The 17,577-nt window shown below is 47.9% G+C and overlaps 1 protein-coding gene across 1 annotated transcript in view; it reads left to right on the plus strand.

The window, feature by feature from the left end:
- Nucleotides 1-3,879: 3,879 nt before the first annotated feature.
- Nucleotides 3,880-17,577, plus strand: part of HID1 (HID1 domain containing) — a 25,797-nt gene continuing 12,099 nt past the window's right edge. The window contains exons 1-6 of the mRNA XM_009880045.1: nucleotides 3,880-3,885; nucleotides 7,738-7,887; nucleotides 10,309-10,479; nucleotides 13,223-13,336; nucleotides 16,187-16,293; nucleotides 16,768-16,884. Coding sequence (XP_009878347.1) covers nucleotides 3,880-3,885; nucleotides 7,738-7,887; nucleotides 10,309-10,479; nucleotides 13,223-13,336; nucleotides 16,187-16,293; nucleotides 16,768-16,884 — 665 coding nt within the window. The remainder of the gene's footprint in view (nucleotides 3,886-7,737; nucleotides 7,888-10,308; nucleotides 10,480-13,222; nucleotides 13,337-16,186; nucleotides 16,294-16,767; nucleotides 16,885-17,577) is intronic.

Consider the following 17,577-nt stretch of genomic DNA (forward strand, 5'->3'; position numbering starts at 1 on the left):
TTGCCTGGGGAAGCTGGTGTCTCTGGAGGGGCATGGGTAACGCCATAAGGCGGTGCTCTGCCTCGGGGCCTGTGCCAGCGCGCTCGCCTCCCCTGACACCTTGCGCTTTGCTGAACAGCGTCCTGTGGTAGCGGACCGACATGCTGCTGTCGTCAGGGATGTCCACAGCTCCTAATGTATTCAGCTGCAGGTTTACATCACCACAAGGTTTGGCATTGCCGCCTTTTCTCCATCTTCCCCCCCCCTCAATAATTAGTGGAGATTGAAAGGGCTGTTGGCCAGCCGTGCTGTTGGGGTGCGCTTTTTGCAGCAGAAGCGGCTTCCATCTGTGACCTGTGAAATACTGCTTTATTTCTGCAGGCTGAAGAGGAGAAGGAGTTAAGTGAAAGTGAGTCAGGACTGTATATAGGGAGGGTGGTTGCCTAGAGGTCTAACAGATGTTGCTCATGTCCTGGGAGCTAGTTTAGTTCTTGTCTTAAGTTAGGAGCTCAGCAGCACACTGACAGAAAATTAGTCGACTGTCCCTCTGTCTAAGGAGCAGAGGGATTTTGCTCTATTGAGAAATTGCATCTTGGGCTCTTCTGAGCTGCAGTGGAGAACTGCTGTTCTGAGCCGCCTTTGGTGGTGAGGGAATAACAGCTGCTAAGAAAACTTGGGGATGATGGCATAAAGATATTTAATGATAGGGTATCAATTCAAAAGAAAAGGGTATAGATGCAAAAGGGATAAAGGGTAATAAGAGAAAGTCTGTGAAAACTCAAGAGACGAAGACTGGGAATAAGAAATGAATCCTAGAAAGTAAGGCTGGAAGAACCTTTGAGACATCGTGTTTATACTTTCTAAAGCAGTATCACTAGTACGTGCATTGGTCAGGAATGGCTTTTGTGAACATGCACTTAAAAACCTCCAATTGTGGATGTTCTACAGCATCCCTAGGCAAAAACAGAAGTCGATGAATTACTCTTTGAAGGGATTCTTCCAAAGTCTCTTCTGGATGCCAAATAGTTCAGAGCGTCTTCAGCTTTGGATTGTCCTTCCTACACTGGGAAACGTGCTTATGAAGTGAGTTTGGGGAAAAAAAAAAAATTAAGCCTAGTTCCTCATGCCTGTGTTAGCTATAGGGATCTTCTCAGTCTGCTGTTCACAAAGAAAATCCTGTATGAGGCAATCCTTCATATCGCCAGCCAAGAAGAGAGCTCTCCCCTCCCTTGGTTTATCGACGTGTGTAATGAAAGAAGGTTCACTGGGGCCCGAAATAAAGGAAGGAGAAAAAGCTTCATTCTTGGCTGGATTCATTTTGCCTCTTTGTGGTCTAGGTGAGACTAACTGCCATGTGGAAAAAGGGTGGGGTGTTGGCGCTCCCATATTTACATACTGTAGAAGGGCACTGGTGTTTGCTTGTGCAGGATGCGTGACTGGACTCTCCTGAGGCCTTCGGAACTCATACCAGCAGCAACTTCTGTGTAACGTCCTAGTCCGTGAGACCCTGGATTCAAAACCAGGCTGCAATAACGGACTGAGTCAAATCCCCATTTCAACCCTATTAGGTCAAAATACGCTTTGCTTTCTCAGCAGCGTGTCTCCTTTTTTGCAGCCTTCTCCTCTGACATTAGGTGGCTGGACAAATAGATTTTCGTCAAATCATTGGTAACATGAAACCGTGACCTTAGTAATGCACTTTGCGGTGTTTCCTAAGGCTCTGATGGAAGGAAGTGGTTGAGCAGAAAGCACTGTTCACTCACTGGTGAAGGTTCAGAGTTGTCACTGAAGGTAATTTTTTCTTAAATAAAAGTTAGTATAATCTTCAGGCTTTCATTAATTAAAAAAATATGAGTGTTCCCATGCGAACATTAAAAAAAAAAAATCTGTAAGGAACACAACACTTGAATGCTTGTGGAGCTCAGAACTTGAAAGTCGAACTGTCTGGACACAAATGAAATGGACTTAATTGATTTTTTTAATTACCAAAGGGAAACTCTGAAGGTGTAACAGCATTAAAAAAGAAAAATCGCTTCAGTATTATTTCAGTGATTAAAAAAGGGCAGTTATACCTGAAGGAAGGAATTACCTTATGCTACAGATGTATATTTGTAATTGTACATGGAGAAATGGGCTTTAGGGTTTTTATATGATACTTATATATTACATTACACTGCACACCTTTACCTTCATAGGGCCCACCCTTTTAATAATAAAACAGGTGTGCTTTATCATAAAGAATGTGTGAGCCCACCCAAATTGCCCATAAAAACGCTGCCTACTTAACAGGTGAAGGCAAACATAGATTGCAAGCACAACAACTAGTCAGTGGCAGAGCAGGGAGCTGAAGCTGGGAGTCTTAACTGCTGGAGAAACACATTTTCTTTTCTCAGCCAGTTGGTGATTAAACGGTTTCTGCAAGCAACTGACTGGAAGATAAGAAATTTTGATCTTGTGAACCGGCTTGTTAGATTTTGATGCTGGCTATGTCTCTGCTTTTAAAGAGACAGGAAGATTCAAACATGAGGGACAAATTCCAGTCCTTTCTTTATCCCTTACGTGCAAATGCAGTAGTACAACAGGCTGTTAATTTGAACCTGATAAAAGTACATCTTGTGCTTAGAGAGAGGTCGGTTTCTGATAGTGTTCAAGCTTGATTCAAGTAGCCAAGTCTCTCAGGTTGATCAAAAGCAAAGTTGTCTTAAAAGCAGAGCTGTAACTAAGGCTTCACTCAGCTGACTTTTGTCCTAGGCTGTCCCTGCCAGACTTCCACAAATCCCATTTTCCAGTTTCCTTTGCAACACGGTCTCTGCTGTGAGAGCAGAGAACTGGTGACAGACTTGTGTGGAGTGTCTCCTTGATTCTGCACTGCTGGCCGGAAAGATCCTATAGAAAACATTACGGTTGCTCTGAAATTTCTGTGGAGCTGCTGTCCTTGGCAGCAGGGATGAAATCTTGCTAGTTATTAATGTTTTGAATAAATCTGTCCTCAGGCTTTCCGTGTGCACAGTGGCTCACAAACACGTGGTACAAAGGTGCGTGAATTGCCTCAAACTAACCCACTGGCCCTGCAGCGTTGCCTGATCTCCTAGAGCTCCATCAAGTGCTGCATAAATGGCTCTGTGGTCGTTACAGTCCCCAGTTCTGCCTCATTTTGGGTGGAAAAGAGCAGGCTGCTGTTACATATTATCTGAGCTGGTGTAGTACTGGCTAGAAATGCTGGTGAGGGACGAGGGACCGGCTCTGCTGCTGAGTCCCAGAAAAAGGAGAGTCCCTGCCCCAAGCACCTTGCCACCTCAACTGATGGGATGCTCAGTTGTTGTGTTGGCAAGAAGCAAAAGGAGAATACAGTGAGCAAGACTAGTGGCTGCTTGCCCCCTTGATTCTCTGCTGGCATTTTTCAGCAAGCTCGGAATTGGTTTAAGGACAGTCCCCTGGTAGTGACATGTTGGAGGAATTGTTGGGAACAGGCATTTGATGTAAAGGTGTAAGTGCAGAGAGCTCTTGGTTGGGAGGAGGGTGCAAACTCTCACCCTGCCTGAGTTTGTGAGGCATTTTATCTGAAAGGGAGAGCGAAGGTGATACTAGCTGAGGACAGTACTGAATGGGGGAGGCTGTGCCTTGGGACCTTTTCCTGTTTATAGGACAAGGTCAGCTCCACTCTGTTTTCCTGTTTCCTGTGACGTATCCTGTTTGCCTGGGGATTGCCTCTTCAGGGCTATGATTCTCTGTTCAGTAACTGGCAAGATGCTTGCAAACCAAGCATCTTTCTTTTCTGACTCCTACAGCAGTGTGTGTCTGTGGTGTGCTTTAAAGAACCTGAAACTCAACATTTATAACTATTGGGAAATAAAAACTGGAGTTGTCCAGTAGGACTGGTTCTGCCTTTGTGTGGCCAGCATGCGGGTGGGAGGTCTTTACACCTTGCCCAGGTGAACTGAAGGCAGAAGCATCCCTCTCTGAGATGTCACATCCACTCTGAGATGTCACATCACCTCAGCTCTGCCCACTGTGTTCTCAGTGACCACTCTGCATTACAGTCATCCCTTCCTTTCGGTGTGGAGAGCTTGGCTCAGGCAGCAGTGTCTCTGCCAGTTGGCTCTGTAACTTCAGCAGCCTCTGCAGTGGGGTGTGTAGAGGGTCAGGAACTTCCTTTGCTCTCCAGACGCACCAGTTGTGTTTCCACGGTAGAGTTGCGCTACCAATCCTTTAATTATTGTGGCAACGGTGAAGTTCTTGTTCTCATTGCACTGCTGGTGCAGAGCTGGTTGTCTGCACTGTGTTGGGGGAACATCAGGCTCTTTCTTATCTGTGTGCTGCAGCTCCCTCGCCAAGAGAGGACACATCTGTGCTGATTCGGAGGATCTGAAGGGGCCCCAGGTTACAGCATTGCTGGTGAGGATTCAGCTCCTTGTGAGCTCTTCTGGTTAAAGCGCTGTCAAAGCTAGCTGCAGTATTATGGGATTTGTTACTGCAGCATGTGCAGTACCAACACTTGTAACTAAATCTTGACACTTCCAAATGAAGATATCCGTGGCTGGTGAACAAGACTGTTCTAGGTCTCTGTATTTCCCTTCTCTATGAACTAGATAGAGGTTGTTGGGTGAGCTCAGCATGAGGAAATGGATATTTAAATCCCAAGAGATGCTGTGTGCAGAATACAATCAACTTAAAAACATCCAGTAATGTTCTATCAAGGAGATGAATATTATGTGGATCGAGTAGCTTCGTGATGCCAGACGGTTAATTAAAACAGGGGGGCTGCGGGGATGTGAGTGACTCAGTACTGAATCCATGTCCCAGGATTGTACACGGGATACCATCTGTTGGATGAGGAGCTATTAAAAATGAAAGAAATGGTGTTTTAGCGTAATCTGCTTGCCAAGATGGCAGCCGTGACATTAATGTGGCTGCAGCACCCAATGTTGCAGCTTGGGTAATTGCTGCTATGCTTCTCTACCTCTATGTAATTTTAGTGGGAGACCGTGTCCTTCAATCCATGTTTGCTGTTGTGTTACCATCTGTAAAATAGCAGCTGTGTTCAACCTCTGAGGAGGCCTCAGGCTAGTGGGAGGTAAAAGGATCTGTGTCTACTGGAGGGAAATGGTTTTCTCCTTCCCCTCTAGATGAGAGTGAAGCCCATTATTTATGCATGATCTCCAATTAGCAGCAATTGCGGCTCACTGTTGTTGGTGGGAGTGGCTGTGGCAGGCAGCCAGTAGGTACATGTGGCAATTATACATGCGGTTGTGGTACGTGGTTTGAAAGGGGGTGTAGGAAGTGTAGGATGTTTCGTGCATTACATAGATCGGATTTCCAAATACTTGGCTTTTTCTAAGGAGTGTTATTAGAGATGAGATTTGCAAAATAGCTTTGCTTCCAATTAAGCATTTCATGCCCAGGTTACAAAGAGCTCCTTTGCACACTCTGGAAGCTGAAAGTCGGGCTGTAAACACTTGGCTGTTCCTATAGATCCCCTCTGAGGAGCTGTGGTCTTGAACTCTTTGGGGGTAAAAAAAAAAAAAAGGTTGTTCTTCCCTTTGAAAGGGGTTTGGGAACTATCTTTGGTGACCAGGTGATAAAACGAAGAGTGTTTCAGCACTGGAGTAGAGTTTAAGAAGGTGCCTAAACGTGTGTGGGGTTTTTTTGGTTTTGTTTCTAAAGGCTGGGGAGTTGCTTGGGCTGATGCATTGCGTGGCTGGAAGGACCAGGACAAGAATACGCAGCCTCTACGGCACTGGAGCGTTAAGGCAGAGAGCTGCAGGGCAGTAACCTGCTATACCAGTTTGGGAGCGGACTGCCTGCCTGCCCCTCTCACTTTTTGGCCTTTGGGTGGTAGTGACATACCATCTGCTCAAAGACTGTGGCTGTTAATTCAAGAGGTGGTAGCAAAGGGGGAAGTGCAGCACTTCTTGGTGTTGGAGCTGTGAATGAGATGTTCTCCCTGGAGTCACGCCTTGGCTGCATTTAGCAACAGCATAGAGCTGGGCAAGTTTTCTGCCTACTACAGCAGAGCTGGGAGTGGGCAGGAATTGTTTAAGTTAAACACACATTCATATTTTTGCCCCTTTCCCATCTGACATGGTAGACCCGCCCACGGTGCTGATTATCACAGTTGGCGAGAGCTGCTGTTTGCTTTAGAGCTGTTGCACGCTGCAGGCAGGAGGCTCCCTCTCACCCCAAGCCGAGGGCTGGGGTTGCTCAGGTGGACGGCTCTTCTGACCTGCGGAGCGTGCCACCGCGCCTCAGCACGGCTGGAGAAACTCCTCTGGAAAAGCTTCTGTTTTCCTCTTCTGACTGAAATTGTGGATCCATCTCTTTCACACTGCTCGGCATAAATACGCATGTAGTTATCCCAGCCCTGCAACAGGACCCTTGGGCTGGATGAGCACTCCCAGCCTTGTTTGGGCAATGCCTATCTCTTGCTGAGTATCAGCATTTAGATGGGAAAAGCTGTGCTCTCTTTTAGGCTGGCTGAAAAGTTAAGTCTTTCCTGACTGTTCAGGGCTTGCAGGCTTTGGATGCTTGAGATGTTGTGTAATGGAGATGCCTTCTTGTTCAGCAAACAGTGCTGGCATTTTCACCTTCTGGGGAGGGGCAGGTCATCACCAGGCTTCCGCAGGGTTGGAGGCAATGCTGGCTCCGTGTGTCTGAGCCTCTGCTTCACCTTGAATGGCCAGCACTGCTCTCTGGTTCTGCAAAGCCATAAAGGGCAAAACAAGGTCCAGTCTGCTTTGTTCGGCCACATATAACCTGACGCCCAGATTGTCATCATTGTTGTTTTGATTTCTATGTTGATGCCACACTGTTAGGAGGAAGCTGGGGGAAATAAAATTGGGACACTGCAGTCAGCTGTACAGAGCTGTCTTTCCAGCTGCAGTCTGGCAAACAGACCATTCTCATGGCAAGCATCGCTAGCGCTGGGGCTTCAGGGTGGGTGTGAGGAGAATCCTTCTTCTCTCATTGTGAAAAGGGGACAACAGTGCTGGTAAAAGAGGGGTTTGTCTGCACCTGCAGAACCAGAAAAGGTAATTTGGAGAGGTGTGTTCCCAGACATGTTGGCTTCTCAGACCACAGGTCTGAAATGGATTGCTTTTTTTGGTATCTCAGTCTCCTCCTTCCATCTTCTTCTTTGAATCGCACACTTAGTGCTTTTTAAGAACAAAGCCTTGGCAGCAACCAGCTGCACTGAGTCCAGTTCTCCATAAATATTTGATTCAGAAAGATCAATTCTGTTGCATCCCTAAGTGCTTTGGGGTGGGTCTGTCAGTTCCGTGGGTCTGTTCATGCCCTAATGTGAGATGTCCCTGATTGCTTCCTCGAGACTTTGGTTACAATAGAAGCAATTCCAGTGCACACTCAGGGCATCCTTGGTTTGCTCTGAAGGTGACAGAGTGCACGCCAGCAGCCTGGCCCGCACGCATTGGTAAAGATCTTGTAATACATGCCCTAGGTTGCAGACTAGCAGGAGGCCTCATGTATCTTGTGACTCCATGAAAGACTTGGAGAGTCTCAGTCTGATAGAGTTGGTCACATAAATGTCTTGCTGCTTATCCCCTTGCTGAGGTAATGCTCTGTCTGGGACATCAAATCGGCCGAAGCCCTGGTAACAAAGAGGTTGAGGTACAAAACCAGTCCCAGTATGTTTTATTGAACCTCTTCTTGCCTGGTCCCGTCCCTGAGCCAAGCATAGTCACTGATGTTTGGACCTCACAGAATGTTAGCTCTGCATGTGTAACTGTGTATGTCTCTCCACAGCCTGTGGAAGCAACGGATGATGCCTTTTGGGACCAGTTCTGGGCAGACACAGCCACTTCAGTGCAGGATGTCTTTGCCCTTGTACCAGCTGCAGAGATCCGGGCAGTGAGAGAAGAATCGCCTTCAAACTTGGCAACTTTGTGTTATAAGGTAAGGCTGGTGCTGTCTTCTTCTTTGGTGCTGTGCTAGTAGCAGAGTGTCCCTGGATCAATAGTCCTGTGGCTCCCAAGGAGAGACAGGTACTGTATTATTTCCTTGTATCACATGAAGTGCTTGCTTATCCCTGTTTCCTCCTGATGGTAACTCTCAGCCCATACTCTCTTGGTTTAGCACTGACCAGAGCTGGCATTTGCTCACTTTGGAGCCTTTTTCGTCTTGTCCCCTTCCTGTGTTTCACCCTGCCCTCTTGGGTCTTGTCTGCTATGTAAACTGCTTCCTACTTAGGTGATTTTGTACCAAGCCTGCATGTTTTTGGCGAGGCTGAAACATCAGATTCCCTGCCTGCATCTAATTGCTCCTCACCATGCATCAGTCTGGCCTCAAGCTCCTAGATCCCAGAGGAATGTGGCATTTTTCATTGTTAAAGAGACTGGATGAAGTTGGAGGGAGATCTTAAGACTTTTCTTTGTTCTGCTGTGACATCAGAACATCTCTGATGTTGCTTCTGTTGTTGCAGTGTCCTGATGTGCAGCACAAGGGACACTGAGTCACGTTTCCTACCCTGCCAGGTTTGGCAAAATGTCAAGCTGGTGAGCAACAGCTGACGCTGCTCAGGGAACAGCCTGAGACTTACTCTGCCTGGGAGAGTGCAGGTGTTAATAATGCTCCTGATTTGAACCATGCAAAGATAATGCTTCTGATTTGAGCCATGCAAAGAGTGTCCTTGAATTTCTAGTATTGGAAACATTTGGAATGGCATTTTCCCAGTTTTAAATGGTTATTGCTATCCTGTTTTTCTTTCCTGGTCTACAAAATGTGAATGAGACTTATTGAATCATATTGAAGGTACCTCTGACTGGGAATTGTGCCTCAGACAGATGTAGTGGATACTTGAGAAAGAATCCAAAAAAAGGAAAAATGAGGAAAAATGCAATAGTTCTTCCCTCGTGCTGTCTCCTGGCAATCAGCAGCTTGGGAATTGAGAAGGGCCGAGGCGACCTGTACTGACCACAAAACCTCTTTGTCTCTGTGTCCTCTTTCCCCCCAAACCAAGACTTAAAATATGGACTATTCTCCCTACTGGAAACAGATGTCTTGGGGCACCTGGTGATTGCAGCGCTGTTTATCCAGAAGCCCTAGATCTTGGGATATCAGGGTCAGAGGAGCCTGCAGACTTCTGCAGTGCTTTAGCAGGCTGAGGGCCCTGACCTGTGCCAGGTGCAGTGTGCCACTGGACTTAGCAATGCTGCATGTTTGTGGAGAGCAGAACAGCATGGCTGAAATGTCATTTGCAGTCATGGACGGAGACTCAGACTGTACAGAGTCATAAATGTGCCTGAAAAAATAGTTAAGCTCAGTCATAGAGTAGTGTGTGGATGGACAGACTACACAAACAGCATTTAAATACCCATTAAAGCAATGACGCAGGCTAGCAGAGTCAGTGACCCAGACAGTTTGCTATGAAAATAAGCAGGGACACATGACCTCATGAATTAAAAAGCAGCAAGGTGATTCCTTGGTAAATGTTTTGTCTTTCATTTCCCCTCTGTTTCCCCTTGAGATTGGGGAGTAAGAGCAAGTGGGTGCAGCTCCTTGAGTGAAGGAGATGCCCTTTTCCGTCTGTGGGTAAAACCTCCTGCTGCTGCCTCCTGGGGCTATGGTTGCTGCCTGGCAAGACGCACATCCTACTCTGAAAAACCCAGTGTGGCTGTTTCAGGAGTGACTGGGTGGATGCAGAGACTCAGCTCAGAAGCCCTTTCCAGAACAGCAGTCCTATTCACAGGGTAGGTGGGGGAAACCTGGGCTACCACCCTCCTCTGCAGCAGGGTCCTCACAGGCTCTGCTGAAGGCTGTATCTGTACACTTAATAGTGACAGGCAGCAGCTTTAGCTCCCACCCGAGTCAGGAGAGGTCCCTGCTGCAGTCGCAACGGCACATATAGATCTGTCAGACTTTGTGTTTCTGTGCAATCTTCCCCTGCCAGCGCCTGACACCATGCAGCACAGTGCTGCTGCCTTGGTTCTGCCTGCGTCTCGTGTACCTGATGCGGCTGATTAATCTGATCTGCTCTTTGCAGTGTGTGGTGTCATGGAGCAGAGCTGGAAGGAGCCTTCTGGTGCTGTGGCTCTCTGTCTCACGTGGCACAACACGTGTGCTGCATGGATTAGCCCTGGCATGTGAGTCTCTTGCAGTGGGACAGTAGAAATTCAAGAAGATCTGTTTAAGATCATTAACCCTATTTCTGCTGTGTTTCAAACAGCAACAGTGCCAGTACCATTGAACTCAGAGAATAAGGGCTCCAAAACCTGCTTATAACTCTGTGTGAGGGTGTCAGCAGCAGGATGGACCTGCCTAACTCTTGCTAACTTGTGTCCAGGCTAATGCTACCTGCCTTGGTTTTGTTTCCTTCAGGCTGTGGAGAAGCTGGTGCAAGGAGCAGAGAGCGGCTGCCACACGGAGAAGGAAAGGCAAATCGTCTTGAACTGCTGCCGGCTTCTCACCCGCATCCTGCCTTATATCTTTGAGGACCCAGACTGGAGAGGTTTCTTCTGGTCAACCGTCCCTGGGGCTGGCCGAGGAGGGGTCTGTCTCTTGGCACTTACTCTTCTTTCTGGAGGGTTGAAGGGGAGGCTGCAGCGAGGAGATCCTATATACTTTTGGGGGCAACTTTATTCCAGTTATTTCTATTTGGTCAGAAATTAGGTGGCACATTCTAAGTTCTTTTCCTTCCTTTAATTCTTGCTACTCTTCCTCTCACCCTCAGCTGCTTTGTTTAGCACAGGTTGCTGCATCATCTGAATATTTCACTTGGGTGTGTAGCAGTAGGAGAGAGCTGGTATATGAGGAAAAGCTTCTCCAGTATAACTGAAGGTGTGAATCGAAATGAACATGAGAGCAGTACTAAAAGCTGTATGGCTTTCTTAAATTGAAATGACCTTATTAACTAAATTAATTAACTAAAGTTGATTTAAGTTTCAAGTCAAACTGAAATAGGGTGTAGTTTCTACTGATTTTACGTCACATTTAAAACAAACAGATGCTCTTGGCATTATGACTCAATACCCTGCTTATGAGCTGAGTGATACAGTTTTAACGTGATAGGTGAAGCCCACAACTGAGCAAGAGTGGTTAAAGAATTAGGTACTTTCTCTGACTTTCAGTGATGTGTATAACCTCGGGGGAGTCTTTGAACCTCCCTACTTTTTTCTGTCTGGAGATCAGGCACAGTAGTGCTCTTCTGTGTCTCTCAGATGAACAGCTGAAAGTGCTTTACGGTTTCCTGTAAATAGGAGAAATAGTGTCGAAAACACAGTTGAATTAGGCCAGGAACAGCTGCGTGCTCTGTGCATAGAGATCACTCTCCTATGAGTTTCTGAATCTGCAGGTCAGCATGGCTGTGCTGAAGAGTGTGGTTTCCTCTGAACATTAAATGTAATGTGGTGTTTTTGAGGAAGGTGATACAGGATTGGCAGTGGTTGGTATAGTACAAACCTTGCACCTTGCGCTGTCTCTGCCTGTCACCTCTAATCTGTTGTGCCTGAGGCCACTTCAAGGGGAAATTCTGGGTGGTAGAAAGGGAAGTCTTTGCTAGCCCTGCTTTGTTACGTGATCTGTGTGATTGCTAGGGTGGTGGTTGTGCATCCTTTCATCCCTGCAGGGGCCAGGGAGTGCTGGAGAGGCTTAACAATGGAGAAGCTTGTTTTGGGAAAGAACATGTGGGGTGCCTGGTGCTCTCATCCAGCCAGGCTGCTGTAACTACTGTTTTCCACCTCGTTCAGCACCTGGAAGAGAGAGTTTCTCAGCCTTAGAGTGGTGGGGTCACCCCAAGTTGATCCAGCTCAGTGCACGGTGTGCTGGGTTTGGGAGCCCTCCTGCTGCATTGTGCCTCCTGAATGTCGGTGGAGCTGTTGTGGTTTAGCATGCTCCACCATTTAACCGTGTGCAGAAGCAGCTGTAAGGCTGGCTGAGCTGTCTGGCAGGGGATAACAAATAAAGCCCTGAGATGTTAGGGAAGCTGGGGTCACATCTAATCTAGGGGCAACGTCTTTTCTGTCTGAAGGCTGATTTCTCTCTGGGAATTGAAGGGGAAGATGATAGTGTGCCTGGACCGTTAGTAAATATCTCTGCGATTATCCTTTGCCTGTTTCATGATGCAGTGATGGATGGCAGAGCTCCTGGAGCATGGGTGCCTCCCTCCTGTAAGGGAGTCTGTGTTGTGTACAGGTCTATTGGTGTGTTATGTGTCACCCATTTTGGATGTAGTGGTACCCAGAGCCTGCAGGGACTTTTTTCTGGTAGCCAAGGTGATGTTAGCAGAGATAATTCTTGGAAAAGAAATTCCCTTGGACGCTAATGGTTGTCATTTCATCTCTGACTGCGAGCGCAAGTAAAAGCATCTTTGCTGTGCTAGCTCCATCCATCCTCTCTGGGTTTCTCCTTACATCCGGGATCTGTTTGACGCTAATCTTCCTGCTGTCGCTGAGACAGAAACGTCAGAGCTGTACAGGCTATTATCTCTGTTAGCTGCCTGCTGTGATTTAAGAGCCATGTGTTGTGCACAGGCTGACAGAGGCCTGGCTGAGATAGATAAGCTCCTGCCGTTCCTGCTCCCTGCCTTTCCCTCCAGCACCAGTGTGTGGTGGGGAAGGCCTCCCATCCAGGATGCTCTTTGACAGGCAGGATCTGGCAAGGTTTCCCGTGGCAACAGCTGCAGAGGAGTAGCCATGCATGATTCGAATGATTGCTTTGAACGCTGGAGACAGCAAAATCCCCTCTGCTGTCATGCTTGCCCTGCCGTGGCAGGCTGAGGCAGCCCCTTGCGTGATGTGCGTGGCCTCTCCCAGTTCTGTCACCTCCAGTTCTGGGCAGCCCATTGCAGGAATTTGAGAGATTTTACACCGTATTGCAGCTAGCTGGCTTCTTCCTGTTGCTGTCTCTGTGCACCATCCAAATCACCCTCCTTCATGACTGCAAAACCCTCTTCTCTATAAATGGTTCCCTTTCCTTTTGTCTGCAGTAAGTCAAGCATCTCCATTTGGCAAGGTCCACTGCTACTCTTCTGTTTTGCCAACGTCTCTAGGCCTTTGTCTGCTAAGTTTGGTGTCATTAAAGAGCTTGTTCCTATTTAGTCATCACCTTCCAGGAGGGAATTTCTTTCCTCAGCTGTCTGAGTTTTGTGTGTTTCTCCCTTTTGTTCCTTTGTAACTTCTTGCCTCCCTGCCTGTTCTTTGGGAGTGTATCTTCTCTTGGACTGTTATACTAGTATTACTGTGTGCTCTTTGCTAACCCTGGGCTGACAATACTCTTCGACGTTTCTCACTTTTAGGGAGATGAAGATGATGAAAATGCCCGGCCGCTGGCTGAGTCGTTGCTCCTTGCTGTCGCAGATTTGCTCTTCTGTCCTGATTTCACTGTGCAGAGCCACCGGAGGAGCACGGTGGTAAGTTGAATCATGAGATTATCTGCATAGAGGTAGATTAGCTGCATGGAGGGGGGTACCCTGGAAAATCCCATCAGCTTTCTACAAACCTGCATGCAGGAAAATACTGAGTCGCTGAGCTTGAACCCACAGTGACTAATATCGATCAACACTATGCGTTCACTGTGTGGTGTTTGTGCCATCTAAAACATGTTCTGAGGCAGCTGGGTGAATCTCAGCTGGAGTGGCTGGCACTTATCCCCGCACTACAGCTCACCCCTCAGGAAAATGTGGTTGTGCTGGCAAACAATCGCTCTTCTGTTGTTGCCAGTGGAGCAGAGACCTTTAGCACCTTGTTCATTTCACTGGCAATTTGGTGCAGTCTGGGGCAGGAAGCAGCTGTTTACCTGATCACGGGTGCTGTGATCTGAATGAGTAGGTGGTCTCTGTTTTGTCTTTCCACCTGTCCCTCTTTGTATCATTGCAGCAGAGACAAATATGTTCTGATCCTTATGGTGACTGTCTTTACTTCAGAGGAGTTCCCTGAGGCAGGGATCTCCTACCAGGTGTGCTAAGGACAGATCCTGGTGCATCTCCTTCCCTCCCTCTCCCCATCAATGACTCTGTGGTATTTCTTGTAGGTCCAGTCTATAAACAAAAGTGGGCAGCCCTCCTTTTTATATAGCTATGAAGTAAATTAGAAACGAACATGCTTATCCATTGTGTATTTCATGGCTGCAAAATTCCCTGGCGAACCTGAGTGCTAAGTTGCTTGCTTGAAGTTTCTGGGTAGTAGAAACAGGGTCTGTCACCTGGGGATGAAGGGGTGAGGCTGGATCAGAGCCACGTGCATTTGTGCTAAAGCAAGTGGGAGTAAAAGAGATGGTCTTGTCTCGGTGTTGTCACTTGGGATGGATTACACGAGTGGGGGTGACAACATTTTTTCCTGGGAGAGCCCTGTGTACTGCACTTGTGATTTCTCCCTTGACAGCAGCCAGCCTGGCTTTCCAGGACTCTGGGAAAGTTGAATTAGATTATGGGATTGGGAATGCTTTATGTTCCTTGCTGTTAGTTGCCCGTCTGCTGCCTACAGCCTCTGCAGTCCTCGCTTAGCTGTCTTCCTTCTCTGGATCTGGTCTGACCTGTACGCTTGGGTCTGATGGCAGGTTGAGAGCAGAGATGGGTACAACCACCTCACGCTCGTGGCTTATGGCCCCAGAGATACAGATGGTGGTGAATAGTTGCTGAAGCAGAATTGATTAAAGAGGAAGAGCAAGAGCTGGGAGGGAATGGGCAAAGGATGCCTGGGAGTGACCTATACTCTTTCAGTAGGCCCTCCTATTGAAGTCAGCCCTGAAATTATGGCTAGAAACTGGGGATCCCTCTGTCATGCACAGTGCCTGCATGTCTGTGTTTTATCACTTACTTGCAAATGCTGAGATCTTCGAAGACATGAGCACCTGCTGTTTTAGGCCTGGGCAACTGCTGTAATGATGGCTGGTAACATGCTGTCTCCTCCTAGTGTTTCTGCTTAGTCACACATGGTAGAAGCAGGTTTGTGGATGTAATTACATTTCTTTCCATGAAGCCTGTGCCTGGCAGGAGATATTCAAGATTGGGTTGTGCAGAGAGGTTTTGGGCGCTCCAATCTCAGCAAGACTTGTTCTGAGGAGCTCGGAGAGAAACCTGACCGCAGGTGAGCGCCGGCTCTGTAGGAAGTGAGTAGTAAGGCAGGAAAAGCCCAGACTGTGGAGGAAGCTGCAGTTGCTTCCGTGTCAGCAGTAGCTGCTGTCAGCATGCTGGTTTTGTGGGAGTCGTGGTTGGGGTGGTAAGTGAATCTTGATTGCCCTCAAGCCCTGCTGTCCTGAGATCAGTGCCTTTGTGGGAGGGAGGAAGGTTATGTAGTGGGAACCCAGAATGATTAGAAACAGTCCTCTGATCTGCTTTCCCCCAGTACAGAGAGCAAAGAAGGCAGGCGGTAGAATTTGCTTAATTAAACCCCAGAAAAGAGACAGCCAAAGTGTGCCAAGTGCACTTGATGCAAACATATTCATTAGGGCCCTTGCTTCTGGTCATTCCTGGAGGGTCGACAGGTGGTTTTCAATGGCTCCTTGTCTCCATTGAAGCTACTTCAACCCTGCCCTGACCAACCATGACAAAGAAGAGCACACTGCTGCGGTTCATCTCCTATGGTTGGAAAGCAAGAGTTTGGGAGTCACACCAGCAGCTGTCAAAGGACTGGGAGGGTTCTTACTAGGAGAAATAACATATTTGCAGTCACCTTCTTGCTTTACCCTCTGAAAAGCAAGTCACAGCCATATCCGCTTTTATTATAAATGAGGGTTAATTTGTGCTTCTCCTGCCTTTAGGGTGCAGCCATTGCAAGTCACCATTATGTAGGTAAACTCAACATGATGTGGCCTGAGATAGGGTCGAGTTGTCAAGCAGGACTGAAACCCTGTGTGGTGCTTTTGATCTGCAAAGGAAAAGCCCCAACCTGGGCTGTGTTTATGAGATGTGGAGGAAAGGAGAGGAGATGGTGATGCATTCAATAATGAGAACATTCTCTCTGTATTTTGGATCCTTTGGCATTGGGTGACACTTCCTAGTGGAGCTGGCTAGCATCGCTCCTTAGCGTGGTAGAGGAAGGCCCTCATTCTGCATGGTGCTCAGTACCTGTTGAAGATGAGAGGCCCTTGGTCAGGGGTGCTCCCTGGGTGGGGCTGGTATGTGCAGTCTGAATGTTTGGATGCTTCTTTGCTGGTTTCTTTGCTATCGCTAAAGAGAGCGGCTGAACTGCCTTGGATACCGTTAGCACTGTCAACTCTTGCTCTTGCCTTCTGTGGTCCAACCTCTTGTTTTTCCCCACAGGACACAGCAGAAGATATCCACTCCATCGACAGCTGTGAATACATCTGGGAGGCAGGAGTGGGCTTCGCTCATTCTCCACAGCCTAACTACATCCATGACTTGAATAGGTAAGAGGATCTGCAAAGGGAGAATGGAAAGAAACTGGGCTCAGGAGAGGGGGATCTGGGGCAGGTGGGCTCTCCTTGCCTCCTCGGGTATCTGTGATTCCCAAGGGGCTTTCTACTTGCTCCTTTCTGAGCTGACAGGACTGGCAACACAAAAAAAACCCCAAACAGCTGACCTGTTGAATAGCTTTTTATGGTGTGATATGAGAGTCAGAGCATCTGCAACAGGAACTGGCAAAACATTGCTGCTTTGAAAATGCCTAGGAGCTCTGTACTGTACTTTTGCATAAGGCAGCAATTCTGCTGAGCTTTGTGCCGGCAACAGCAGTATTGCTTATGAAATGAAATGTCCTTAGCTCTCTGTGGGGAGCAGTTTTCAGATGGCGCTGAGCCTTCTTTATGTGTTGTTGTGCCTCCTGTGCCCAGTTCCTGCTCCTGAATGGCTCCAGGCCTTCACTGCTTGTTCCTTTCTTTCAGGACAGAGCTGCTTAAGCTATTGCTGACCTGTTTCTCTGAGGCCATGTATCTGCCTCCCTCCTCAGACAGCAGCAACGCTAACCCCTGGGTGCAGTTCTTCTGCTCTACAGAGAACAGGTGAGGGTGAAAGGTGGGGGACTGGGTGCTAGGGGGAGAAATACCCTCAAATCTCTTCCATGGAGTGTGTTGGTAAGGGGGGACCACAGGACTTGCTACCTCCAACAGGACAAGGCTCTTGTCCTTTTTCTTTGTCCCTGTCTTGTGTACGCCCCATTAGCACCTCTGCTTAGTGAGAATTGTTCATCAGGAGCAAAAGGAGAGACTGAATGTGGTGCTTACTGGAGTTTGATGCAGGACTGATCCCTGTCTTGTGGGAAATGGCAGATCCTGTTCCCTGCTGTAGACCCTGTTCCCTGGTGGGGATGGTGGTGTAGCACTGCAGTGGATGGTTTGTGGTGTTGGTGGCAGGTGAATGCTGCCCTCTAGTGACATTTTCTCCTCTGGGACTTTCAGCTCCTCAGGTGGCAGTTGCTTATCTGGGGGAGCACAGTCCTGGCTGAAGGCAGACAGTTTTGTCTTTTCAGAGTCTAGAGAGCTTTGAGATCCTGTCCCCTTTTTCACGTTGCTGCACAGGATTCTTCTGGGAGGCCACACAGCCTTTTTCACCTCCCCTTCCCTCTCAGCTGTAGTCTAGGAGACCAGCTGGGAGCTGGGCTGTCAGCTCTTGTCTCTGGACTGCTCACTCACAGGACACTGTTGCAGGTTAGAGAAGATGCTAGTGTTTTGTTGTGACCTCATACTCTGAGGGAA

Source organism: Charadrius vociferus, unplaced genomic scaffold (genome assembly GCF_000708025.1).
Source record: "Charadrius vociferus isolate BGI_N301 unplaced genomic scaffold, ASM70802v2 scaffold260, whole genome shotgun sequence".
NCBI classification, from domain to species: Eukaryota; Metazoa; Chordata; class Aves; order Charadriiformes; family Charadriidae; genus Charadrius; species Charadrius vociferus.